Genomic DNA, 26,860 nt, shown 5'->3' with positions numbered 1-26,860 from the left:
TTTCTGAAATCCTATTTTGTTTAAGACTTTTTTTAGAGAGACAAATTATGAAAGGGGGGAGATTGAGGGAATGACACACACAAAAGGAGCCCAAAACATGAGCCCAAAGCCCTCCCAAGTGAGCTCTGTGGCAGCCCTTTAAACCAGAGTGTAACTGAATACATCAATGATTTTTAAGACTTCATAGAGCTTACTCATTATAGTAGTGTTCTGTCTCTAAACTAGTATCATTATCTCATTATTTCATGTGGTTAAATGCTCTATCATCTTTCCCCATCACCTCCTGACTCATCTCTTAGGGGGGAATCCTGCGACTTGTTTCTATGGAAACAGCCTCTAAAGAGAGCAGGCAGAAAGGGACAGGAAGAGATGCTGAAACGGCAGAAAAGCCTCTTTGTGCTCTCAGATCGCCTAAAGGTTCAACCACACACACAACTTCTACCTCAGGCTACGATACTATGACCATCACCAGCCTTCTGGATGTCACTTGATGCCATAACAGCTTTATAAATCCTTTACAATACTCTGTGTGTGCACATTGTTGAATATATTGCATTTATGTACAACATCTACCATATGTAATCCAGTATTGTAGTGTCTTGCTCATGATTTGTGCCATTTCACTGTAAGGAAACATTTAAATGAATGGATCCATTTAAAGCGCTGTGACTAAAAGGTTTGATCTCATTATGCATTCATGGTAGAAACACAGGCATGCACATACACACAATTAAAACACACATGTGCACTTGAAGGCAAGCAGTAAATCCCAGCAACACACAAGGACACACACAAAATCTCACTCCATTTTGTATCGGAAAATTGAATTGCTGCTCTTGAATAACTTGATTATAAACAACCTCCCTCACTCTGGGGCGGCATCACTTAATAAAGCTAAGTGCATTGCCACACTCATACACACACAAAGACACTGCCGATCTATATCAACCACCTATTATGAACCACATCAACAACAACAACAATATTAAGTGGGACTAAACTGAGATGAGCAAACGTCACTGACATGATGGGACATTAGGGATTAAAGGTCAGTATTCAGGCTCTGAGATTATTACATTATTCAGTCAGCCAGGGGATTGGGCACTTGAGTATTGGCCGATTAGGATCTCAAAGCTTCCAAGAGGACAAATATGTAAACTATAGTCATGTGAAAGGGCTTCTTCTGTGCATTCATATGTTGTCACGGTACAGGAGTATGTGGGCCAACGCATGCTGCTGTGCTGGGGGGAGATAATGGCATGTGACTGTGACAAAAGTGCCACAAACAAGAGTTGTAATACTGCTTTGTCTGCCGTAATAAATTAATAATGGACATAACACACATTTAATACAAAACATAGGTGAATATGCTTGCATCAGAAAAAGGAAGAATAGGTAACATCCTCTTCTACTATAATCACAGTTACATTTACTGGCCAATATATTTCACAGGGGGGGGGGGGGGGGACTGTTTTTTCTGCTCTATTTATTGAACAGCTATAGTTAACAGTCACTTAGCAGATTTGACAAAGGAAAGGTTATAACATATAATTAATTGTTATAGATTTAACAACCCAAACATAGCTCCACCTCAGCCAGCCATAACATTGAATTGCTAAATACACATCAGTAATAATATTAGCCATATAATGTAGTGCTTTGGAATTTCAACTAAACATACATAAGTAAACAATTTGAATATTTCTATCACCAGCGAACCCCTGACACTTGACACCAGCACTCACCACCACCAAAACCCACAAGACCTTCACAAGTACAAAAGTGAAACCCCTGTGGTTTTTAATGGTAACACATCTGGGATATAGAAGTACAAAGTTCAATTCCTTCTGGTTTCCTAAAGACTGTAATTTAGGTGGTAACGGAGAAACATGGTGCTCTGTACCTCCATCTAGTGTTAGATAGTCATACATACTAGTAAGTTTGTCTCTTTCTATTACTGGCTCAGTCTTTTGAGTTATAGAATAGGCTCACATTCCTTACAACAATAATCACATGTGCAGCACATGTAAACAGTTGTTGTTTGCAGCAACTGTTCCATGTGTTTATACGGACTGTGAACAGGAATAACACACTTAGTGATGGTAGTGATGGTAACTCAGTATAATCATGAAGGTGTCTGTCTGTCAAAGAAGTATTGTTAGTTCAAAAAGAAGAAAAAAGATGATAAAATATTACAGAGTTACATTTAATATGAGTATAATTTGAGTGGACAGACATTACAACATGAATCTATAAGTAAGGCTGACCACAATGCTTGGCTGAGTTGCTGTGCATGCCTTACAGTTTCTTATCTGAATAAATGTGTGTTGGTTGATAAAAAACAAAGACATCTGAAATAAAGAAGGGAAGTAAATACATCCAATGCCCTTAAAAGTGAAAGTGGGAAAACCTTGCTTGCCACCTGTGTTACTCTATTCTGCAGATCTTGTAACCATTAAATATGCATTACCCGGAGATGAAAGGCACTGCTAGCTGATACAGAGGGGAGGAACAGCCATCCTCACATTCCCACACTGAAGAAATCCTTTACTGCGGCTATGGTACACAGTACGTTAGTTTATGGAGATGTATGACTTCTGTGGTGACATTAGTGAAGTTAAACATAGACACTTCTTGAGGTCATACTGTTGGTCACTCTTTAACAGCTTCACAGAAGTAAGAAACACCAAAAGAAGGTGACTTTTGCTACTTTTAACACCATCCAAGGGACTTTTTAATTTGTGTAGCCCTCTCTGTCGCCATGCTCCCGGCTGTTGAGGCTGCCAAAATCTACCACACCAACTACGTGCGTAACGCCCGGGCCGTGGGGGTGCTGTGGCAGGTGTTCACCATCACCTTCGCCGTCATCACCGTGGTTGTGTTCATACAGCCCTACTGGATCGGGGACAGCGTGCACACGCCGCAGGCCGGATACTTTGGCCTCTTCCACTACTGCATCGGGAACGCGCTCACCTCGGAGCTCACCTGCAAAGGAAGCGCGATGGACTTCGGCTCCATCCCGTCCGGTGCCTTCAAGACCGCCATGTTCTTCGTGGGGATCTCCACGCTGCTGGTGGTGGGCAGCATCGTCTGCTTCAGCCTCTTCTTCTTCTGCAACGCAGGGAGCGTCTACAAGATCTGCGCCTGGATGCAGCTGGCCTCCAGTGAGCCCCGTGCACAGTTTGGTTAACGTTTGTAACTGTGTAGCACATGGAAGGTCCTACTAAAAAGACCTGGAGTTTTGTATGATTCACATAAAAACATTTGTTTTTCTCACATATAGCCTCTTGAATGAGATTTTGAATTGTGCATTACAATCCTAATGTTCTTTAAAATAGGCCTATAAGATACAACATGTCAGAGACAAACAGAATGCATTACAAAAAATGTGAAAAAACATAATTGTATTCTTACAAAGTATAGCTCCAAAAGATGGCATCTGTGTATTAAGTTTCTTTATGTCTGCACACGAGCATACTTGTATTACCACACTATAGTGAGAAAGGTATGCCACCCTAATAACAATTAACCTTAGCCATTGTTCCTACTTTACCCCCAAAGAAAGGACCCAACCAAATGTCAGTTTCTGAGTTCCAATGAGCTGTTAATCTTTTAAACAAGTCTAAGTACTCCTCAGACAAGTAGGAAATGCTACACTGTAGAAATACGTTGTCACATGTCAAAGTATTGTATTCAAATGTTTACAACACTAGTTATTCCTAACTCATGTATCTACTGGGATTATAAAACACAGGTCCGACATCTCCATCCCTGAAGTAAAGGTACCTAAAGTTGTTACATGTTGTGGAGTAAAAGTTCAATACATTTTCTCTGAAATCTGGTGGAGTTGAAGTTTAAAGCAGCATGAAAGTGAATAACTTGAGTCAATGTGTTTTCGTTAATTAACACCACCGGACAGAAAGACAAGAAAACGCACATGCAACATCCATATAGATTTAGATATTTGTTTTGTAATATGTGAGTGGAATATTATTTAAGTTTGGGTACAACATCCATACAACATCCATTTCAGTAGGTTCCCTTTAACACACGCTGCTCACAGAGGAAAGTGAAACACGATTCTGTTTCTGAAACATGAAGCAGCTTGTGAACAGATGTAGCTGCAAGTGAAAGGACAAGCCTGTAATAAAATAATGAGATTAACCTCGAGGTGTGCCGTTACACTTTCTCCTCTCCCTTTGTGTGTGTGCGTCTGTTTGTAATTAGGGAACAGACTTGATAAAGTGAGTGTGACAACTTTGTGAAGGCGAAAGTGTGTGTGAGGCTCAGAAAAGGAAAGTGTTTCTCGTCACCTGATAGTTTACTTGGCTGCTGAGGTGGGACGGCACGAGGGCGGCTGTCTTTCTGCGGAGTCAATAATGGATGAACAAGGTCAATCTCTGGAGTTGAGATCATGCTCTGGTGTTGCTAGGCAACTCACCTGCATGTGGGAATGTGTGTCTTTATGTGTGCAGCTGAATGAGTGAAGAATGTATTTCATTTTCTTTCTGGTTGTGTTAGCATTGCATTTTTAAATGGTGGTTGGTGATATTGATGATGAACAGCAGAAATATTTAACCAGTTAACATTAAATATATAAACAAACAAGATTATCGTTGTGCAGAAATATTCAGATCCTTTTCTTAAGTGGAAGTTAAAATAGGCCTATCACTCTGGGATAATAATCTTCCATTGAAAATTGTACTTATTAAAAGTCTGTAATATTATCTGGTAAATATGTTTAAAGGAAACTTTTAAAGAATTTAAAGCAGTTGTACTATTTAATAATATGTAATTAGATCAAAATGCATCAAGCATGTTTAAGAGCATTTGTTGTTGTGATCATTTATATTATAATCTCAGTGGAACTTTCTGAATGTTTTGTTTGTAAAACCAAGAGTTCTAATCTCAAAAAGTATTACAACTTACATTTCAATTATTAAAAAGGAAGAGCAGCACGTGTCTGTCAAAGCTGGAACAATGACGTATTTACCTATGGTATTTACACGAAAAATGACAAACAGAAAAAAATAGTTTCAGCTCAATTTGTAGTTACTGTTGAGAAGTTACGCCATTTTATATGTTTGCATGCAAAACACTTGATTTGTAAAGTGAGAAGTAACTAAAGCCTCTAAAGACATGTTGTACAATTTTTCCCTTTGAAATGTAATGGACATGTATAAAATGTATTGAAAAGAAAGTACTTAAGTAAAAGTACTTTTTCTACAGGATTACCATATCAAAATCCTTGTGCTTTTGAATAAACAAACAGCTAAAAGTACCTGCTTTTTAACTGGATCTCATCACCCCTCTGTCTAAGGCACGTGCATGGTGATTGGCTGCATGATCTATCCTGACGGCTGGGACTCGGAAGCGGTGAAGCGCATGTGCGGCCAGCGGACCGATAAATACACTCTGGGCAACTGCACGGTGCGCTGGGCCTACATCCTGGCCATCATCAGCATCATGGACTCCCTCATCCTCTCCTTCCTGGCCTTCAGCCTGGGCAGCCGGCAGGACAAGCTGCTGCCAGAGGACTTCCAGGTGGAGGGGAAAGGTACCAGAGTGGGGGGGGGGGGGGGGGGGGGGTTAAAGGTTTCAGAGGGATGGGCGTAAGAGTTAAAGCAGAGACTAAAAGTTCAGACATAACTATTTCAACAACTATTGAGTGGATTGCCATACAGTTTTATAAAGACATGCATGGCTTTAATGAATCCTACTAATCCTCAAGCATGTCAAAGTGTTCACTTATTCAGTGAAACACCTCAACATGTGCTTGATGGGTTAGTTTCCCTCTAGCACCACCTTAAGGTAGACATTTTAGTTTTTTTATTAAATGATTTCAACAATTGGAAGGACTACTGCGAAATATGGTACATTAATGTTCCCTAGACTCGAGGATGAACTGTAATGTTTAACATCCACTGTCATTTCACCTCGCATCATCAGATCAAACGTAGTTTTTTCCAGTTCTAATGATATGACAAGCAGCATCCTACTTTTTGTTGAGTGCTGTTAACAGTTAACGGCTAATAGCTAACCATGCTTGCTCTTCTTACATAGGTGTTTTTGTTCAATCTAGTATGCAGACACAAATCTATACTAGTGTCTGACAGATGTAATACATCTCCTTTTATAATGTTTTCTATAGATAACTTCATTTCTCTCAACTTCAGATAATGCATAGGCCCCCTGTGGACACCGGAGAGAAGAGATGGACGAGACTTTATGAGGAGAACTACGGACCCGAGATTCACACGTACTGCAAGGCTTCAGTACAGTTCATTACAATCTTTAAATAACTCGCCATAAAACGTTCACCCTGTCCTTGACATTGTGACATCTTATTAACAGACTTTGAGTCACTGTCCACCTCATGACTTCATGTCTTGTTAGCTGTATTTCTAGACTAAAACAAGAGAGTTAGTGATGTGGACTTTTTGCCACAGCTCCTTTTTACTTTGGAGAGAATAGTTACACATGTTATACAAACTCTTACAACGGACACCATTGAAATTAAATATGTTCATCATTTGACATGCAAACTATTACGTATTTAAAGAACCATGGGGAGTTATTTGATGGGCTAGTGCATGGTGAAGTCCAATAGAAACATACTAATGCTTTAGTCCTATTGGTAACGGTGCACTTCAGCCTCTTGTGGCAGAAATTGGTGTTACAGCAACTCGCTAAAAGTATCCATAACAACATCACCTGTTCACACCGCTTTGACATATGAAGAGCAACATAAGAAAACTCATACTTTCTGTACCAAACTATTCCTGTACATTAGGCTGGACATCCTAATAAAACACTCTCCAAACTGTTCTCTAAATAAACTTGGATCATGGATCTGTTATTGCTTTACTGTATGGTCCCCCATTAGATTCATAATGACGTGTGTTAGTAGAGACTTTACGGGGATGTATGTCCTCGTATGATTATGTGTTTCAGAGAACCGGAACACTGCAGTGGTGAATCATGAGAAGATAAAAGCTAGTTAATTTTGAAAAATGTTTATTAATATTACCTACAGAAAATGAACAAAAGAAGAGCCGAGTCATGGACAGAAGTAGGAGACTTTGTAGAAAAACAAGCAAACATGGTCTTAAGAAGCTTCAAAGCATTATTACACCATTCGTTTTTAGTACAATCTACTGTTTTCAAATCAAACACCTCCATGTGCTGCTGAAACACTAAAAACAAAGCTTTCGTTCCTCGAGACATTTTCAAAAAGTGTACAAGAAATAGCTTAACTCTTTAGTTTGCGTCTTTAATATACAGAGCCGAGAGGAAGAGACTAAAGGAAGACTCTTTGGGGCACTGCACATGTAGTTTGATTTGACTGTAAAGTGGGAAACATCATATTAAGCCTTTCTTAACAGGCTAAATATGATGGAGGTATAAAAAGAGCATGAAGGTGTCGTCTTGTGCATGATGTAGGAAAGAATCTGGATGTTTTTCTATGCTATTTTGTATACAAGTGTTTTTTAAGACAACATAAGATAAGGATTTAAACAAAACACTTAAAATATCTGAAATTACAGTTTGGAGTTCCTGAAAAATAGAGTGAGATCTTTTGCCGAATATCTTCAGAGCCTGAAATGTAATGATGTAGTCTTGCCTCTGTATAAATGTATAAAAGTTGTATTTTAACATAGCTAACTTAACAGTGCTAAGAACTCTACTAGTCTCTCATCTTGGCCATTAGCGTTACGCACTGATCACTTCTGAGCACAGCTAACACGACGACATGTCATTCGTCAGACTCATCTCTCCGTTTGACAAAATAAAACAGTTGTGGTTTTGAGGGCGAGGTTAACATCGTGTCGCCTTCTGCATTTGGAGAAGAGCAACCTCCTTCTAAATGACACAGATTGTTATCTATAGCTAAAAATGCAGAGAATATTATGCTGCAGAAAAGAGAGCTGGAGTCAAGGAAGAAAAAGAGCAAGGCTGATAAGTCCTTTACAGCCAGTAATAAAAAAGAGCCATAAATATAGGAAGAGGACCAGGATCTCATTCTATCACCAGTGTAATCCAAAAGAGGATAAAGACTCCGCTCTTTTTATTGTGTGTTTGGAGAGGAGGATGCTGGCACGATGCAGTCACATGGATGTGTTGACTGTACGCTTCCCAGCCCGGGGTCTTCGGACCTGATGTCTCCTGTGGTTCAGCGGGCCTCTAGCATGTGAGCCAGGCGTGGGCGAGGCACTGGGCCGCCGTGGCCCTCCTCTCCGGCACCAGGTCCAGCATGGGCAGCAGGAAGCTGCTGAAGGTGTGCGCCTCGTCTTTGGACCACTCGTACTTCTCTACCAACACCTCCATTAAACCCCACGGCTTCAGCTTGGTGATGTGCCGCAGGTCGCCTGGGAGGAACACATCACATTTTGACATCAGACTGCAGAAAAGCCATAAGTGATGAATTCTATTTAGGTGTAAATTGTAAATATGATATGTATTATATAAATGTTGTGAAAGTGTTATTGGTTGGCATGAATCCACTACAGCACCTCCATGAACTGGAAATAGCCATCTGCCCTCACACTGAGCAGATGGCTGTTTGGAAATATGACCTTTTGCACCAGATACCTGAGCATGTTTGAAGGGTTAACTGGCTTTAGTGACAGCAGACAGCTGGTGGCAGAGCGGGCGTGTTTACCTTTCTTGGTGAAAAACTCCTTGGAGTATTTGCCCGCTAAGATCAGCTTCCTGGGAACTTTACCGAGCAGCTCGATGATGAGCGCTATGTGATCTACAGGGAGGAAGAGGAACACACACACTGATGATTGAGCACCAAGGGAAACAGGCCGGACGTTTTAGACTCTGTACAGTTTACACTAACAGGCTACAACTTCCCATGAGAACCAGGCATTAACACTCATTTCAGCACGACTCGTCTATTGGAGTAATGCTCTAGTTAAAGCCTGATATCGGACACACACTGACCTTCATCTCGCGAGTAGTCTTCTCCAGAGTGGGGCTCAAACAGGTAATCTCCAGTCGCCAGCTCAAAGGCCTGAGGATTAAAAACACACGTATATGAACTCACTAACATTTAGATGGTTTGGTCACTCAGGTCAAGACCCTGGTTCCCTTACTATAGCTTATTGTTTAACTTTGTCGTAGAAAGAAAAAAAACAGGTTTATTACCAGGTTAACACATACGAGGAATTTGACTTGGTGTTGTGGTGCATACTTAAAAATAAAACAAATTAAAAACAGATATAAATTTCTTCAAATTGTTTTCTAACATTAAAAAATATGGTACAATATAGCAGTATTAAGATTGAAATCGTAGAATTGGAATAAAATGTGTGCACTAATGAAAAACAAAATCATTGTAAACATTGTGTGCATTAATGTAATGCATCGAGTTGGTGTCCATGTGATCACAAGCCTATATTTGTAGGATGTGGCTTCATTCTGAGGTTCAGCCACCTGATAATGCATTTCATTTATGGTTTTTATTTTTCCATCGGGTAACTTTCTATATATGCAATCTAACACGATGTACATCAATTGTGATATTAGTTACGGAACATTAATGTTTTCCCTTTTGGCTAAAAAAGTATTTCAGTAGATAAGATGCCGTTGGGAAAAATGTAAATGTGTTTACTGGTGGTCAAAACAAGTAGGAAAACAACAATCCTGACCCAAAACAACACAATCCTGACTAAAAACAACACAATCCTGACTAAAAACAACACAATCCTGACCAAAAACAACACAATCCTGACTAAAAACAACACAATCCTGACTAAAAACAACACAATCCTGACTAAAAACAACACAATCCTGACCAAAAACAACACAATCCTGACCAAAAACAACACAATCCTGACCAAAAACAACACAATCCTGACTAAAAACAACACAATCCTGACCAAAAACAACACAATCCTGACCAAAAACAAAGATTGCAAAACATAAAAGGCTTTGCAAATGTTTTATAGGCAAGAATGTGCATATGCAAAGGTTTTATGAAGCCTGAATGTTATCAATGTGATTTGACGACAAATAAATACATTGATAACTCTACATGTATATAGAGTGTGTGTGTGTGTGTGTGTGTGTGTGTGTGTGTGTGTGTGTGTGTGTTACCATGCAGGCTGTGCTCCAGATGTCAGCTGGTGTGCTGTAGCCGGCTCCCGTCAGCACCTCCAGAGAGCGATACTGCCGTGTCTGGATGTCATCGGTGAAATGTTTGTGCTGCGAGAAGAGGAGGAGAGGAGTCGTGAATGCTGATGCACACCACACTAATTGTGCTGGTGTTTACAAAGCTTTAAAGAGAGCGCTGTTCAGAGTCCTTTATTGACAAATACAAAGCGCTAATGTAGATTTGTACTCACCACCCAGCAGGCGTTGCCGAGGTCAGCGATCTTAACCTGCAGCTTGTCAGAGTTAAGAGGGTCCAGGGGGTTTACTAACATATTGCCTGATGATCCTGTTAAAGAGAGGAGAGCGAGACAGGGGAGAGGAGGTGGGGGTTGGGAAGCAGGAGGGAAACAAATGGCAGAATAATGAAGACACATGGGAAACAACCAAGGAAAGTGCAGTCTTTCCAACAATTGGGAAACAAAGTCCACTGTTTTCACTGTGTAGACTGAGGCTGCTACTGGAAGGTTCTTAGTTTGCAGTGGCAGGGTTATTACGGATTACAGAGCTACCCAAGGAACTGCTGAGCCAATGGGCCAGGTTGATACATATGTATTAACCGTACTATCAACACATTTCTGTAAATGCATAATCTTACTAGAAAACGGTACAACCCACACTTAGTGAGCTACTCCAGCTAAAACTGATCATTGTATTGTATTGTATTGCTTTCATGTGAATAATAAGTCACATTCTGGTTCATACTGAGGCGCCTGTGCTGTAAAATGTGATATCAGTGTGACAATGTATTATGAATAAACCATGCTGTATAAATGTAATGTATCTAATGTGATATCATATCCAGAAATGACTATGAAAACTCAACACAAGTTTCCGATGGCTTTATTTACGTTCTAGAAAAATACACACAATAAATATGTTCTGTATCTTATACAGACAAAGTTAAATAATCAAAGGTTAACTAACCATCCTGGCTGTCTTCGTCTTCCTCCACTCTTTTGGTGTCCTCCCCCTGAGTGTCCATCTTCTCCTCCTCCTTCTTCTTCTCCTCCTCCTCCTCCTCCTCTTCGTCGTCGCCTCCCTCCTTCAGCTCCACGGTGACGGAGTCGGGGCTGGGGGAGGCGGGCTGCTGCTGGTCGGGACCCTCGGCTGAGCCGTTACAGGTCTGATGCTCCTCTTTGTTACTTAACGTGTCCGGGGTCTCTGTGCTCCTTTCTGCTTGGTTAGCATTCTGTTGGTCCTCCTGCTCCTTCGCCTGCTCGGCCCCTCGCTCCTCCACACTGGCTTCGCTCTCTGCTGCCGAGGCGTGGCCGTTACAGTTCACCTCCATCCCGCTCTCCTCCTTGGTCGCATTGTCTCTCCTCTCATTTACGTTTGGCATCTGCTCCTCGGGAGTGGGGTCTGTGGTAAAGAGACGGTGGGGGTTATTTGACTCTTGATATTCCTGATTCTTGACACCAACGTAATAAAAACAACAACATTCATTCATTTATTAGAATTGGTAGAAGGGTTTTTGTTAGGAAGTTAAACGGATCACAATTTCCCATCTTAAGGCGAGACACGGCAGGCAAAAACATCGTTTTTCAAGTACTGGTCAATTTTGAGATTTTGTGCTATTTTGATTCTATAACATGTTTTCTTTCAGGCTTTTGGAAGGAAAACATACAAAATACACATTTAAGTGTATATTTTACTATAGTTTGTCTATTTGCGTCCGTAGATTTCTCCTAAATTCACCAAAAGTTAGCATTCTAACTCAACATAAAGTACCGCTACCGCTGTGTGCACCATGTCATCAGAGGTATCGTTGGAAAGCTCCATCTCACCTGCACAATCTCATCGGATCCAAATATGGTCGTTTCCTTTGAATCAGCAACCAATCGTGAAAGCACAAAAGTGTCTTAAACCAAGAAACTAAATCTCATTGGCTGGTGTCAATTTCTGACAACGTGATTCGTTCAGATGCGTCACGTGGTGTGCTAAAACACTTCCTGGTTAGCCTTCCGCTAGAAATTGAAATCTCAAAATGGCAAAAGAACGGCGAAAAAGACGACAACAATTGTCACTTGCACGAAGAAAGGTTATACAAAAAACAGATGACCCCGAACATGAAATACCTTCACGGAGTGCGTCGAGGCGCAAGCTGTCATCCAAAGAACAGGAGGGTTCAGCTAGCGCCTCACTGCAATCTTTAAAGGTCGTTTTCTCAAAATGAGTTTTCTCTCCTACTCTGAGTTCGAAATTTCAACTTCAGTAGCACGTAGAGACACCAAACCTTCCAGTTATATTCCTATAAATATTATGAAGGCTTTTACAGAAGGGTTTGTTCATATATCATCCATAGCCTGAATTATACAACATTGTATACCTAAAAACATGGCGAAAATGGATATTTTAGGGCCGTTGACAGTATTTTCTGATTTATGGAGTGATACAAAGAGATATCCAAAATTCCTTCTGTAAAAGCCTTAGATACTAATATGACTACAAAATGAAACAAGAATTTTTAACCTGGCTTTATCCAAAGTTCAGATTTTGATTCCTGAAATGTGTTAAAATATGTGCATATTTAATCATGCTATTTCAGAAAACTTGTAATACAAAAAACAATTGCCTTATTGCAAGTAATTAACTGGAGAAATTTCTAGCCGATACCTTTAAGTTAAAAAAATTACCCTATTCACCTGGGGTGTCTCGCCTTAAGAGGTACTTTATAATCCTCTCCTTCAACCAACTTTATCGGTTCAAGTTCCTTACAAAAAATGACATTTGACAACATTTGAACACATCATGATAACGTTAAATAATCTACCATTGCCCGATATGAAATGTTTCTGTGTAGAAGTATCGAACGTTTGTTCACCGCCCTCATTTCTTGTTGACAATGAAGACATTTGAGGGAAGAAACAGGGTGCACGGATATTGAGTTTACTGCATCACATTTCTATTGTCATGACATCCTTACCTGAGTGGGCATGGTTAGCGATGTCCTGCAGCGTGGCAGACATGGAGAGGGTGGCTGTGGAAGTCGTGTCTTCAGTGGCCTCTGTCGTCGTCTCCTCATCCTCCTCCTCCTCTTCTCCTTCAGCCGCGCCTCCCTCCATCTCCTGGATCCTCTTCTCCAGAATCTCTGCCTGCTTCCGCTGCTTCTTCTTCATCTTCTTCTTTTTGTTTTTGGACATTTTGGCAACCTTGGGAAAGTAAACACAAGATGAGGGAAAGTCTAAATGTGTATTCTGACTTGATCCTAAGTGTATTTAGCAAAAGAAAACACAACTTACTGGTTTGGGTGCGGGGGCTGTACTCACTGTAGGGAACAGGAAACATCAGAGGAGTACGTTAGTGACTGACACATGGCATATCCTTCGCCTCTCTATAATTAGTTTTCTATTCAGGGGCTGAGTTGATTCACACCGAGCTGTACTAATAGTCTGCGGCGGCACCCGGCTCAGCAGGAGTCTCATTTCCATAACCAATCTCATGCTGACTCATACCGACACACGGCTAAGCATTTCACTTGTATTAGAAACTTCCACTTGCTTTAACGCAGAGCATATGCACACTTTGACAGTTTGTACTTGACAATACAATCTTAAAAGTAGCACAACAGCTCACAATTTTCGTGTGAACCAATAGGGTAATAAACATATCATCATTGTAGCTGCTGATGCATCTCAACAGCACTCCCCTGTTGTCAGTAACATGCTGATCAAACCACAAACATTGCTTAGTGCAGTGCTGAGGGGAAGAGAGACTCTGACCTGCAGAGCCTGAGGGGGGGGCAGCGCCGGTCTTCTGCCACTGCGTAGCTTCAGCAGCCATTTTCTTGATGTAGGGCTCGTTGACAGTCAGTAGAATGTTCTCTGGTTTGATGTCTGTGTGGATGATCTTACACTTGGTGTGGAGGTAGTCTAATCCCTGAAGAACCTGCGGGGCAGAAAAGTCAGAGTGTCACAATGATGGATGTTCACAGAAGGAGAGTACTGGCTTCCGAAGATACATAATTCACCATCCATTAGGAGCTGACATTGCACTTAAACCAAAAAAAGACAAAACAAAATGTATCCCATAAGTGATATTTAAAAAATCAAATTGTTTCTTTTGTAGATGTACAGTACCTGTCTTATGATGCTTTTAACACAGGGTAGGGGCAGGCCTTGGTAATTAGACTTGATGATCCACTTCAGTAGGTGATAACCCAGAACCTCAAATACCATGCACACATCTGAAGAAGCACAACGTTAAGGACAACCAGAACATGACTTCTCAAATGAATTTCAATCCCCGTTTGCATATTTTCAGGTTCCACTGGCTGAATAATCATCAGTATATAACACAAATATGAACTTCAGTTCCCAGAGGATGTCTGGGCATGTTGCCCGGGTGCACAGCTGTAGACGGGCGGCGTGGGAGAGACGGGGAGGGAGCAAGTGTTGCTGCATCGGGACTGAGGCGCTTAAAGACGTGTTAAAGCACACAGCTAACTGGACATCTATGAACGACAAACAGCCTGGCATTACTGTATGTGAGGCTTGCTGGAGGTTTGAGACTGCCAAATGACTGTCACTCAAATTGAATCTCGTCACTGCCGTTTGCATTCAAACTTAATAATTCTGGTTGAGATATGTTGACCGTTTTTAAGGTAATGCACACAAATGTGGCCTTAAAGCACAAAGCAGTCTATTCAGATAATTTTGTATGTGTTGCTGTTTCCATTATCCACACCCTGGCCATCTGATTAGATGTCAGTAAAAGTGGTATAGCATACAACATAAATTGATAGTGAATGTATGTTATAGTGTATTTTAAGGAACATATAAAGTGTTATTTCTTAACAACAAAGGATACGAGTGCCATTCATGCCGGAAATTTTGAAGTCGTCAAGAAGCTGCACCACTTTCTCTCTGCTGGGGTCACTGGGATCTGTGTTTCTCACCTGGAAAACACACACACAGGGTTGTAAAAGTCTGAGTCCTGGAATCATTGGAGGATAGTGTAAGTATTTATCTTACAATGACTTTGTGACTTACAGATTTGAGCAGCTTGATCTCGTCCAGAGCTGTCTCTGTGTAATGTTCGGCACTTTTCACCACTTTCATCGCCACAAAGCACTTCTCCCTGAAAAAAAAAAATCAGTTATTCAACTCATCACAACAACAACATGAACTTGTTTGGAAATATCTATCAAGTAAATAAATGACCGCATCATCAAAGCTCTCTGTGCACATGTCCATAAAACCTTTAAAGGCCATCCGAAGACATTGTGTCTCTACTAATGCACCAGGCACTAAATAGAGCCTATAACCATTATCTATCATAGGACCATGACACTCACCACATGTTGCCCAGGGTTACAGAAATAGTGCATATTGCATAATCTATAAATAGGCTGCATCATGGCTGACATTTATGACCTTCACTATCTCGACCATTACATACCACTTCTCCGGAAGTATTCAATTATTAAGATCACACTTTTTTGCAACGTAGTCCCATGGTTTATTGAAATCCACTTGTGACCTCGGCAAATCTGTACATACAGTTTTCATTTAGAAAGGAGGAAACTTACTGGATGTCCCAGGCCAGCCAGACGGTGGAGAAGTGCCCCCAGCCCAGTTTGCGGATCACATGGTATCTCCCGTGAAACAAATCTCCAATCTTCACATGGTGATATCCACCTGACCAAAGAAAAGATGCAGATTAACCCAATGATGTTGTTTTGTTTATGAAAGCTGAATGTATGTGATGACAGTGCATCTGTTGATATGAATGAAAAAAACATTTAGATGTACTCGGAATGAGATATGAAAATGTTGTTTTATCCATTGTAATGGTTAAATAAGGCTTGACGGCAATATTATTGAAAAATAACTATTAATGCCTTATTGCATCGGTGCTACGTTTAATTGGCTTTTCACCACACTAACCTCTGCAGTAGTCATTGGGGTCTTCCTGCTCATCGTCATCAGAGCCCAGGATCTCCTCGTCCTGCTCTGGGAGGGGGGAGTCCGCCTGGCCCGACTGAGAGCCGCCTCCCCGACCATGAGGCTCTGGTCTGAGTGGGGAGACAAACAGAGAGAAAGGGATGGTAAGGGAGACGAGAATCAAAAGAGACTGATCGAAACGTAAACAACGGAAGGAATTGCAAAGAAGGCGTTTGATTGGCTCACAGAGAGACATAGAAATCGTGTGACAACCAGAAGAAAGAGTTAACATTCAAGGATGTGGTTTCAAAATGTAGTCATTTTCAAAAAGGCAAGACATTTATTCAAAAAGCTTACAGAATGGTTTCCTCCAGAGGAACTCATAAGCAAACCGTGGATAGGGATATATTTAGTTTTCACCCAAAATACAAGCAAGCAAAAATGGTGAGCCTGTTTTGTATTACTGCAATGACAGATGAGCTGTGTAAGCACAAGGCGACAGAAGAAATCAATGAAAATAATAGGCTTTGGGGAGTTACTACACTCAGCCAAGAGATCAGGGCAATTTCACCAAGATATTAACATCAATTAGTGTCACTCAGCAAATGTATGCATTGTAATTCTAGAGATATTTGTTTCTTTTAATAAGGCGTTGACATGAGACATTTAAAAAGACTCATCTTTTTAAATAAAGAAAACAAGGAAATGCAAATCTCTATAAAGTCAATGTATTTGAGGTACACACTAAAGTAAAGTGAGCACTGAATCATTGCAGTAAGTGGATGAGATCGGCTACATGTCTGGTTAGGAGAGCAGCTGCAGAGAAGGTCATCATCAACTCATAAACCCTTTCTCGCCCCGACTCTTCTTCTACTTAAAGGGCAAAAGGCAGACTCAGTGACAGGGCACTTTACCAACACCTCTCTGCCTGATGAAACCAGAACTTATTTACATTTCATACAAACATTAGTGCGTAGATCTAAAATCAGAGGGTATTTGCTTTTAATAATTTCCATTTTTCCTTTTCATATTCTTCTGTGACTTTCATTTGATTGATTTCCACCTTGATTTACCACACAGATAAACTATACATATGAATAACAGATTTTAATGTAGGGTTATATATCGTTGATACACATTAGCTTTAAATCAGCATGTCTTCATTTTCCTTTAAACTGTTCTTAAGCGTAGATTACTTACTTTCGTTTGAATAAACCCATCTGAGACACATTAAAGCATATATCTGCAGTGGAATTTGAATTAATACAAACAAAATGGTTGATTATGATCGTGTGAAGGTGGTGCCACTCAGCTTCATAATAATTCACTGCTGGCTCCTAGGAAGAAAGTAAATAGAGGGAAGAGGTGTATGATCTTTTTGTTCAGACCTACCCACTAAATCTGGAGCATCGCCACTAACACAAATGCTATTAAACAATGAAAGTTCTTCGACCAAGACCTAATATCATGACATATTACATTTAGACAAAGGTTTCGCTCCACTCCACCCAATGCAGCTTGGTTTTCGTGCTCACCACTCCACTGAGACAGCTAACTGTGTCTTTGTAGAAAAGGTTAAATGTATGTTGGACACGAGCCCATATGTAGGTGCTGTCTTCCTTGATCTCAGGAAGGCTTTTGACACTGTTGACCACCAAGAGCTCCTTACAAAGCTGATGTATTTCAATTTCTCGGCAGATTCAATACAGTGGGTATTATAAGTCTTGCTTATCGAACAGAAAACAGTGTGTTTTGGTCAACAGAGCCAAATCCCCCTACCTTGTGAACCCTGTTGGGGTTCCACAAGGTTCCATTCTTGGACCTTTACTGTTTTCTCTGTATATTAATAACTTGTTCTGAGTTGAATGTGCAAATGTATGCCGATGATGCGGTCATCTTTGTACATGGGAAAAACACTGAAATGATCTCATCCTGTCTTTCTAATGCTTTGGACAAGGTTCAACACTGGCTGCTGAACAACATTTGCTTACAGTTAAATGCAAAAAAAAACAGTATGCATGATGTTCAGTAAACGACCAGTCAAAATCGAAGGATCCAATGTGTTTTTAAACGGAGCAGAAATAGAACTAGTCTCCCACTTCAAGTATCTTGGAGTCATACTGGACTTTTAAGAAACATATTAAGAAAGTGTCCAATACCATTAAAATCAACTTACAACATTTTAAACAAATTAGACCTTTCTTAACTGTCAATGCTGCAAAGTCATACCTCCACTGTATGATTCTATCCCACATGGAATACTGTTTGATAAACTGGTCGTTTGTAGGGATGGTTATCGTTAAGGTTTTAACGGTACTACTACTTTTATCGATACCACTTATCGATCCGGTCCTAACGGTATTCTTATCGGTTATTTTGGAGAAAAACACAAGGTAAATTAACTAAATAAATTGTGAACACATTTAACATAGCTTTTTATTTAAATTAAATAAATAATATTTCACATAAAAAAAAAAAATCGTATGAAATAATCTGATGACAGAATTCTAAACTGAATAGCTGAAACTTTAACAAAATAAATAACTCAGTTACCTCTAATCATTAACCCATGTTTGTATAATTGAGTTAACTCCGTGTGTTGCTGCTAGCATACATAATACTACTAGAGCTACTAGAAAGACAGTCGAACCCGGTGCATTCCTCCGTCTGAATGTGGTGCACTTTTGCTAAATGTTTAGACAAATTGCTCGTGTTACCGCCCTTACATGCTAAACTGTTATTGCACTTTTGGCAATGAGTATTGTCCACATGGAGACGGATAAAGTTTAACCACACCTCGGAGCGCGTTCTCTCCGCCATCTCCTCCGTGTGTGTGTTGCATGCAGGTAGCAGCCACGTGTGTAAACTGCCCCGCCCCCTTGAACACAGACAGGGGGGAGAGAAATATCTCGTCTGGATTGGAAAGATCGAAAATACTAAAAAATAATCATGGACGCATTTTGCAGTCATTTTGCGTATTAGAAACAGAGTTGGCGACACTAAAACTGCAATATAATGTTTGTGTAGCATAATACATATGACATATCTTTTAGATGTCTCCAGTACCGGTAAAAAGACCGATAATGTCGGAGCTTAACAGTACCACGGTTAGGGATGGGTATCGTTTGAAATGTATCGATTCCGGTTCTGCTTATCGATTCCAGTTCTTATCGATACCCCGTTTCGATTCCAAAATTGTTGTTGTAAAAGAAAGAGGTCAAACGTTTAGATAACAAAAATATCTTTATTCTTTTAAGCTTTAACTGACATTTTTACAAATAAAAAATATACATGCAATACAAGTGTATTGCACAATAGCTGTGCTTTATTTTAACTGAGCAAGCTATTAACAGGCATTACACTGTGCCTTGTCTTTTTCTTTTTTAGTGTAGTGGAGCCTCACTTTAGAGCATTTACCGCGATCCATCTTTGGTGTTATGAAGTGACTGAGCTCGTGAACTGTCTACGGGAGGGCGGGGGAGCCTCGCTGCGGGGCATCTGTAGACCTCTGTCGCCTGTCAGCGCAACGTACATGATGCCGTTATTAAGGGCGGTGCCGGCCGTCAGCGTACAGAGCCGGCCGTCAACGGCCTGCTGACGACCGGCCGTTCTGTGATTCTCCAGGTCCGCTCTGTATTTCACCGGGTCACCGCGGTGCAGACGGACCCGCTGGAATACAGGGTCTACCGCGTTTAGGAACCGTTAAGCGAAACCAAAATTGTGTATTTTGTATGGGTACTAGGGGTGTTGAAAATAATCGTTTCTACGATGCATTGCGATGCGGACGTGGGCGATTCGGTATCGATGCAGTGACGGAAGATAATCGATTATAGCGTAGTAACGTTGCTTCCTGATTTTCCGGCCACGGCTTTACTATAACGTTTTTTTTTCTGTCACTTTAATATCAAATCGGTCGGTGACGCAGAGATCAGGGAACAGACGTGACAGCAGCACAGCAACACCAAACACGGAGCAGTCTGCTTTATCCATCAACACAAGAACACCAGTCCAGAACCAACAGCAGAAGGACCCGCCCTGAATCACTCCGTGTCGCTGCGGCTCAGAGACACAGGGATTTATGTTTTTCAAAAATAATCGCGTTACAATCATGTCAGGTTTTTGGTGGATTTAATTAAGTCTTGGATGCAGAGTATGAATGTCCTCTAGCAATTTTCAGACGATATATACGTGTGTAAAGTTTGTGAAGGCAGGAGGAAAAAAGCTTCCGCGATCACCGTCTCCTCTCCGTTCCTCCAAGCCCCGCCCCCTCCCTGAAAATAATGAGTGACAGGCTGATAGTGACCCGATAGAAACTTTATTATTCACTTAATCACTGAGATATAATGAAGCTAACTTAATCTCATACATTCATGTGATTTATGTAACAGTAAGACAGAGAATGTAAGTGTTCACCCACATGCAGTATTTTAGTTGTTATATGCTGTTGTAAATACTCCTGTTGTCTGCTGTGTTCAGACTCAAGTCCTGTATGTGATGCCTCATTCAGGACCTTCAGTGTCCTTTTTTTAACAGCAGACTGTTGCTAGAAGCTGCAGCTAGACTGCAGAAGCATAATTTTTTTGTTTTTGAGGATGGAACAATTTCACACACATATAGGGAGGCTAGACCTATACAATTAATTTATTTTGGTTTATAAATTAATGTCAAGACATTTATGTTATTGATTTCGGAAGCACTTTCTAAATAATAAAAAGAGAGTTCATATGTATTTACTGCATGTATGCATTGATGAAAAATAAGCCATGTGCAGTAATATAGAAAATTGAGGATGCAACGTGATGCATCGGGATATCAAATTGAATCGAATCGTTGACAGGATAATCGTAATCGAATTGTGAGACCAGTGAAGATGCACAGCCCTAATGGGTACCCGGCATTTTCTTATCGGTTCTCATCTGGAACCGAGTTTCGGTTCCCAACCCTAACCACGGTCTTTAATGATTCAGCCCCGGGGCCCGTTTAATACCGGGGCTCGATACCCATCCCTAGTCGTTTGCTTGTGCCACAAACTTGAAACCAATAGAACAGCTGTACAAGAGAGCTATCAAGGTTTTTGACAGAAAGCCAAATTCATACCATCACTGTACCATCCTTGAAAAACACAATTTCTTGAGTTGACCATTTTTTAAGTCTTTTAAAAGTATGTGTTTTTTTTTTAGGGCTGTCAGTCGATTAAAATATTTAATCGCATGATTGTCCAGTTAATCGCAAATTAATCGCACATTTTTGATCCGTTCTAAATGTACCTTAGAGGAATATTTTTCAAGTTTTGAATACTCTTATCAACATATGAGTGGACAAATATGCTTTATGCTAATGTTTATTATCATTTGAACAATGACAAATATTCTCATGAATATTAAACACAACAACCTCTGAACATTACAAATATTCCCCTCAATTCAACCTGGAACCTCTCTCATACAATAAAAATGGTGTGTGTGTGTGGCACTATGTGCAACTCAAGGCATATGCTCGAACGGGAGCTGCCTGGACGCTGCAAACATGTTGCGCACTATGTGCTGAGTGTGCTGACCTACAATGTCCCACTGTCTGCTACCTGCATAAAGTCAAGTGCTCGGCGCAGTTGTGGCTCCTCCGTTTTCATTTAAACAGCTCCTTATATCCGTTAGCGCAGCTAGCTAGCACCAGATGCTAACAACAACAATGCACGTAAGGTCTCTCTCTCGCTCGCTTGGGCCACACATACACACACCCTCCCGCGTTAATCGCGTTAAAATAATTAGTGCCGTTAATTTTTTAACGGCAATTTTTTTTGCGTTTTGCGTGTCTCACATCATAGTTTATGATCCATTAAGTAAATGCCTTGTTTCAGGACAAACTGAATATCCTCTGGTTTCTTTTCCAATCCTCTTGGTGCTGTCCATGGTGCTGAAAGAGGAGACGGCACCAACAAACATATCTGCGCTTTAAAATAAAAAATGTAAACAAAGCAGTTGAAGCTAAGAAACTTGCTAGCAGTCCCTGCAAGCCAATCAATTCAACTTTAAGCACACCACAACTATGCCTTCATATGTTCAGTCAATATTAGATCAGTGGCTTAGAGAGGTCATCTTATATTCATCACAGACTTGGTGTACTCTTTTACAAAATCTTGCTATCCTATGCTTATAGCAAATAGCTTTCTTTTTATTGTTTTTAAATATAGATAAGACAAAATCTGCCCATCTGTTTGTTTTTATAATCAACAAGACAACGTTGCAACACAACAGCTGTACAAAAGGAATGAAATGCATCAAATACAAAATCTGGACAGATCCGTGGATACATTAAAAAAAACAAGCAACGCCATGTCAATACAGAGCATTTTTATCACACCGTCTGTTTATCTATCTTCTTAGTTGGAAGAACAAAATATCAGGGACATGGTGCTTTAAAATGCTTTGACGTATAACTACTGTTTATTGTGTACTGGGGTGTTAAAAACAGACAGAAGTCCTGTTCTCAGCAAGCAGTGCAGACAGATGTTGACTTCACGAACGCTGTTTTTCCTTCATTATTTTAAATGAAAACACGATCTTGCAAACAGAATCTCATTGAAATGTTTCGATGACAAAACACAGTCCTGTGTGCTACATTAAGCCTTGTTGTTCCAGTTTCAGTGTCAAACAGTTAACACTGAGGAAGATCAGGGCTCGACAGTAACGGTTGGCAGGTTGCCATTGGCAACCATTCAGAAAAAATGTCAACCACTTCTTGGTCTTTGGTTGCCATCAGTGGCAACCAGTTTTTAACAAGAAGAAATAAGGACAGCAAACAGCAAACTGTGCACCCCAAAATAGATAAATGTTAAATATTTGTTGTATTAAGAGTGATATTTAATTATTGTTGTGACCAGTTGGAACCTGATACACATTGCACGTGCATTGGTGTGATTACGGAGCCAGAAAGCGATGCACGTTTACTCGCGTGGGCGGTGCGCCGTTTGTTTTACAAAAAAGGCGAAGCAAATTAAGTTATTTGACTGTGCGGTAAAAAGTTCAGCCAACCCGTCAACATCTCAAACGAATGTTCAAAGTGATTCAACTGATAAAGCGCAAGATGAACCTGAACGAAAGCAAAGAGGAAATGTGTAAAGTCTTGGGAGGCGAAATATATATGTACATTCTGCTCCGTTGTGCATTCGCTTCCGGTAAAAGGTCCTTCAAAATAAGAGTCCAGATCTTATTACTACCAAAATAAAAGTGCTAAACAAAACTTTACCATAGGGAAATATTGGCATACATTTATAATCACTTCTATAAAAAGGTAACACATTTTAAATATAGTTATTAAAGGTCATTTACAGCATTAATAATTAATATCCAATTCTTAACTGTGAATGGTTTTCATTTATTTAAACATTAGAAATGTATTAGTCTGGCCAATGACAGAACCACAATCCAAGACTTTGATGCTGAAGGAACATGTGTGAAGAACATGACCACAGCTGCACTACTGGTATTTAGTATACCAGCAATTGACGGCGAACAAGTTTACTACCACTTAGGTTTCAAATAATTGTGTTAATTACTTATTATAAAGCATTTGAACATTCTTTTGTGTCACATGTTCATTATTAAGTTGATGTATAACTGTATAGTATCTTAATTATTTAAAATATAAGGTGACTAAAAATGGCAACCGTATTTTCAGTTTTGGCAACCAAAAGCTGATGCCTGGTCGCCAGCCTGGCAACCACTTTTAAAAGTTAGCGTTGAGCACTGAAGATGTTGAGCTAATTAAAGCTAATCACGTTATCTCTTCAGCTATGGGACTTTTCACACACCCTATGAGGAAAAACATGTTACTCCAAACCAGATGTACTGCAATTGCTTCTAAATTGTGAAAGTGAAGACAAAGAGGTATCAGATTGTTTTGGTTGATGGTACTTTGTTGTGAAGTGCTTGCAAACAAAGTTGAAAGCCATTAGGATTAGCATGCCTAGCTAATGAGTTCATTGGCTAAGGTGCAAGCTTACAGAGCGGTGTCATGCGGGGCCGCCTGCAGAGCCTGTTTGTTGACGTTCCTGAAGGGGAAAGGCTAGTATCGATGCTGAGCTGCAGTCAGAGCTGAAAATATGTTTTATTAAACCTTATTTCTTTCACAACAGATGGCACAGAGTTCAAGAAAGAAGAACAATTTGAGTAAGGATTATTTTGAGCATTACCATTTCAGGGTTTTTGATGCTACACCAATATCAAAACTAAAGAGTAATGTTATTTGTTATTGTTGCCAATCTCCCATACATGTACTGCATGGGAATGATCTGCCATTATCCAAATATTAACTTGTAATTTGATACAGATATATCTGTCTGGGTCACTTGTGTAGGAGGCATCCTTGAAAATCGGAGACAAAAAGACTCGATTGTTATTCATTCTGTGATAAGGCTTCTACTAATGTAACCATCTGTTGTCAGATTTTTCTCTCAAAAGGAAAATGTGTCACTAAAGAGAGAACAGCCTCAAATTAGGTTCTCAACCTAAATGTAGGGTTGAGTCTCCTTACTTGCGACACCAGTCTTTAAGTGATTAGACACTAAAAAGACTTAGATGATTTTCGGTTTCTCATTTATTAGAATTAAAATGACTTTAAGCATAATGTGCAGCCTTCAGCTTGACTGTGATAGTGGCAATGACTTGCAGGAACTTTGACAGTTAACGCACCATGTGGCAAAGACGGAAAATAACACTGCATTCATCCATTCATTCCCGTGCAGTGTGTACAACTATACAAACAGTGCCAAGGTCAGCCTCCTCTCATCCCTGTCCCCTAATGCTTCAACAATGAAAGACCATTCCTCATTCCTCTCCTGCTTGCTGTATCATTAATACTCAGACACACAAGCTTCAGAGTATCGATAACTGCAGTGAGCAGTAAGAAGGAGTGGGCTGTAACTGGGCTTCAGTATACTGGTTATTTTGTTAAAACAAGTTAAGAAAAAACATTTGACAAGCACTGATCTTTCAATAGTTTCCTTCCAAAAATGAGATGATTAATATAAGCCAACATAAGCTGATGAATCTCATCATGTTATTGCTAATTGCTGGGATCCTGAGTCGTAGCTGATCCTGTTGCTGTGGTCCTGAGTCGTGATCTGAGTCCTGGACTTTGAGGTGTGGCTGAACGTGTCTCTGCGGTCCTGCCTGACTCATCATACTACTTCCCTGGTGGCTCCGATTGTTGATATCCTCAGGGATTCATCTTCTTATTACAGACACATGCATTTCCAAACATTTGGTCTACCTATGTTGTAAATGTATTATCTTTTCAATTTACACACGGCATCTATTGCACGTCTGTCCGTCCTGGGAGAGGGATCCCTCCTCTGTTGCTCTCCCTGAGGTTTCTCCCATTTTTCCCTTTAAACTGTGGGTTTTCTCCGGAAGTTTTTCCTTGTACGATGTGAGGGTCTAAGGACAGAGGGTGTCGTATTGTCATACTGATATTCTGTACAAACTGTGAAGACCACTGAGACAAATGTAACATTTGTGATATTGGGCTATATAAATAAACATTGATTGATTGACAAAAGTGGGAAAAGTTTTTTTAAAAACACCCAAAAATGTCTCTGAGAACATTGACTTAGGGTCATGTTCATTCAATATAGACTGTGTGTACTTTTTTAATTTATTTTTTAAATATATGTATATGTTGACTTACAATACAAATACTAAAATCTCAAGAGTTTTACTAGACATATTTATGGTTCTTGATAAATATGACTTGAACTTAGACAGCTTTTTTAGATCCAAAATCTATGAACAAAAAACTGACACATGCACCTTTGGTCGCAGGACTAGATCTAAATATAGGCTGGTTGCCAAAATCATAATTTTTAGTAACAAGAGAGCAGAAAAAGAGATTGAAAGGCTGCATTGTGGATGTTAAAACGGGACAATCTCTTCATAAGAGAAAAATAATAAATAAGCAAATACGCATCAAATAAAACTGCGTTCTCTCACATGAAATGCCCACGGACTGCAGATGATACGGCGTTATGATCAAGCATTCAAGTTTTTCCCTCAGTGCGGAACATGAACAGTTGGACAGAGACAGTTCAATGCCCTCCGATAGCCAGACCCCCAACGGGAACTAGAAGAAGGATACTTGAAGGACTTCTGCAACACTCTGAACACCTGGAGCGGTCACGCCCACACACACACTCAGTGAAAACTTGCTCTTACCTGCAAGATGCACGGATGCCCATGGGACGTGGTGGAGGGAGAAGGACAGACGAGTGGAGGAGTTAAAAAAAACCTTCTCACTCCATCGGCCAAGAGAGAAAAAAAGACGAAAAAGAAGAAGAGGGATGGAGAGTGAAAAGTGGATGGGAGGAGGAGAGAGCGATCAGAGCTGATAAGTGAAACGCAGAGATTATAGAGGAGGTGGGTGGCGAAACAGAATGAGAAGAGGTGGGAAGACGAGTGCAGAGAAGAGAGGAGGAAGAGGAGAAATGTGGAGGCTCTGCTGCAGGCGGAACCGTGAGGCAGAGTCCGGGAGCACGCTCACCGACTCTCTTGCTCACTTTCTCTCTCTCCCTGTCTGTCTCCCTCTCTGTCTGACCGAGAACTCTCCTTGGCTGTCGTCAGCCGCTGGCCCCGCCCCCTCCACTGAAAGCAGCGAGATGATTGGGTGATGCAGCCCAGCACTGCATTGCAGGTGAGGGACGACATCAGCACTCACCCCTCCTCCGTCTGACCAAAACAACACCGTCCCTCTCTCCCCCTCTCTGTCTGCTGTCAATCACCCCCCCACAGTGTTTCACTCATCATTTCTTTTTTTGCACAGAG

The 26,860-nt window shown here is 40.5% G+C and overlaps 2 protein-coding genes across 3 annotated transcripts in view; one reads left to right on the top strand and one right to left on the bottom strand.

Annotated features, from left to right (window-relative positions):
• Positions 1–2,758: 2,758 nt before the first annotated feature.
• On the top strand, positions 2,759–6,930 carry lhfpl5a (LHFPL tetraspan subfamily member 5a). The gene is made up of 3 exons (XM_034083968.1): positions 2,759–3,164; positions 5,321–5,557; positions 6,177–6,930. The coding sequence occupies exons 1-3, from the start codon at positions 2,762–2,764 to the stop codon at positions 6,185–6,187; spliced, it is 651 nt and encodes a 216-aa protein (XP_033939859.1). The 5' UTR covers positions 2,759–2,761; the 3' UTR covers positions 6,188–6,930.
• Positions 6,931–7,000: 70 nt separating this feature from the next.
• srpk1b (SRSF protein kinase 1b) overlaps positions 7,001–26,860 on the bottom strand; it is a 28,390-nt gene continuing 8,530 nt past the window's right edge. The window contains exons 1-15 of one of the 2 annotated variants that reach the window (XM_034083051.2): positions 26,255–26,562; positions 16,047–16,174; positions 15,689–15,797; positions 15,150–15,237; positions 14,968–15,055; positions 14,238–14,344; positions 13,881–14,046; positions 13,401–13,426; positions 13,085–13,310; positions 11,086–11,520; positions 10,353–10,447; positions 10,105–10,212; positions 8,950–9,019; positions 8,663–8,755; positions 7,001–8,369 (exon numbers count right to left, since the gene is read on the bottom strand). In XM_034083051.2, the coding sequence (XP_033938942.1) occupies positions 8,185–8,369; positions 8,663–8,755; positions 8,950–9,019; positions 10,105–10,212; positions 10,353–10,447; positions 11,086–11,520; positions 13,085–13,310; positions 13,401–13,426; positions 13,881–14,046; positions 14,238–14,344; positions 14,968–15,055; positions 15,150–15,237; positions 15,689–15,797; positions 16,047–16,174; positions 26,255–26,277 (1,947 nt within the window). In that variant the 5' untranslated portion in view covers positions 26,278–26,562 and the 3' untranslated portion in view covers positions 7,001–8,184. Of the gene's footprint in view, positions 8,370–8,662; positions 8,756–8,949; positions 9,020–10,104; positions 10,213–10,352; positions 10,448–11,085; positions 11,521–13,084; positions 13,311–13,400; positions 13,427–13,880; positions 14,047–14,237; positions 14,345–14,967; positions 15,056–15,149; positions 15,238–15,688; positions 15,798–16,046; positions 16,175–26,254; positions 26,563–26,860 lie in introns of those variants that run through there. The other variant, XM_034083050.2, reaches the window with a different exon arrangement.

The sequence above is a fragment of the Pseudochaenichthys georgianus genome, chromosome 5 (genome assembly GCF_902827115.2).
Source record: "Pseudochaenichthys georgianus chromosome 5, fPseGeo1.2, whole genome shotgun sequence".
Taxonomy (NCBI): domain Eukaryota; kingdom Metazoa; phylum Chordata; class Actinopteri; order Perciformes; family Channichthyidae; genus Pseudochaenichthys; species Pseudochaenichthys georgianus.
Note: the sequence above shows the minus strand (reverse complement) of the source record. Positions and strands in the feature narration are given on the sequence as shown.

Coding starts and splice junctions, on each gene's coding strand:
- lhfpl5a (XM_034083968.1), top strand. CDS start 2,762: ATGCTCCCGGCTGTTGAGGCTGCCAAAATCTACCACACCAACTACGTG. Junction 3,165..5,320: donor CTGGATGCAGCTGGCCTCCA/GTGAGCCCCGTG, acceptor CCTCTGTCTAAG/GCACGTGCATGGTGATTGGC.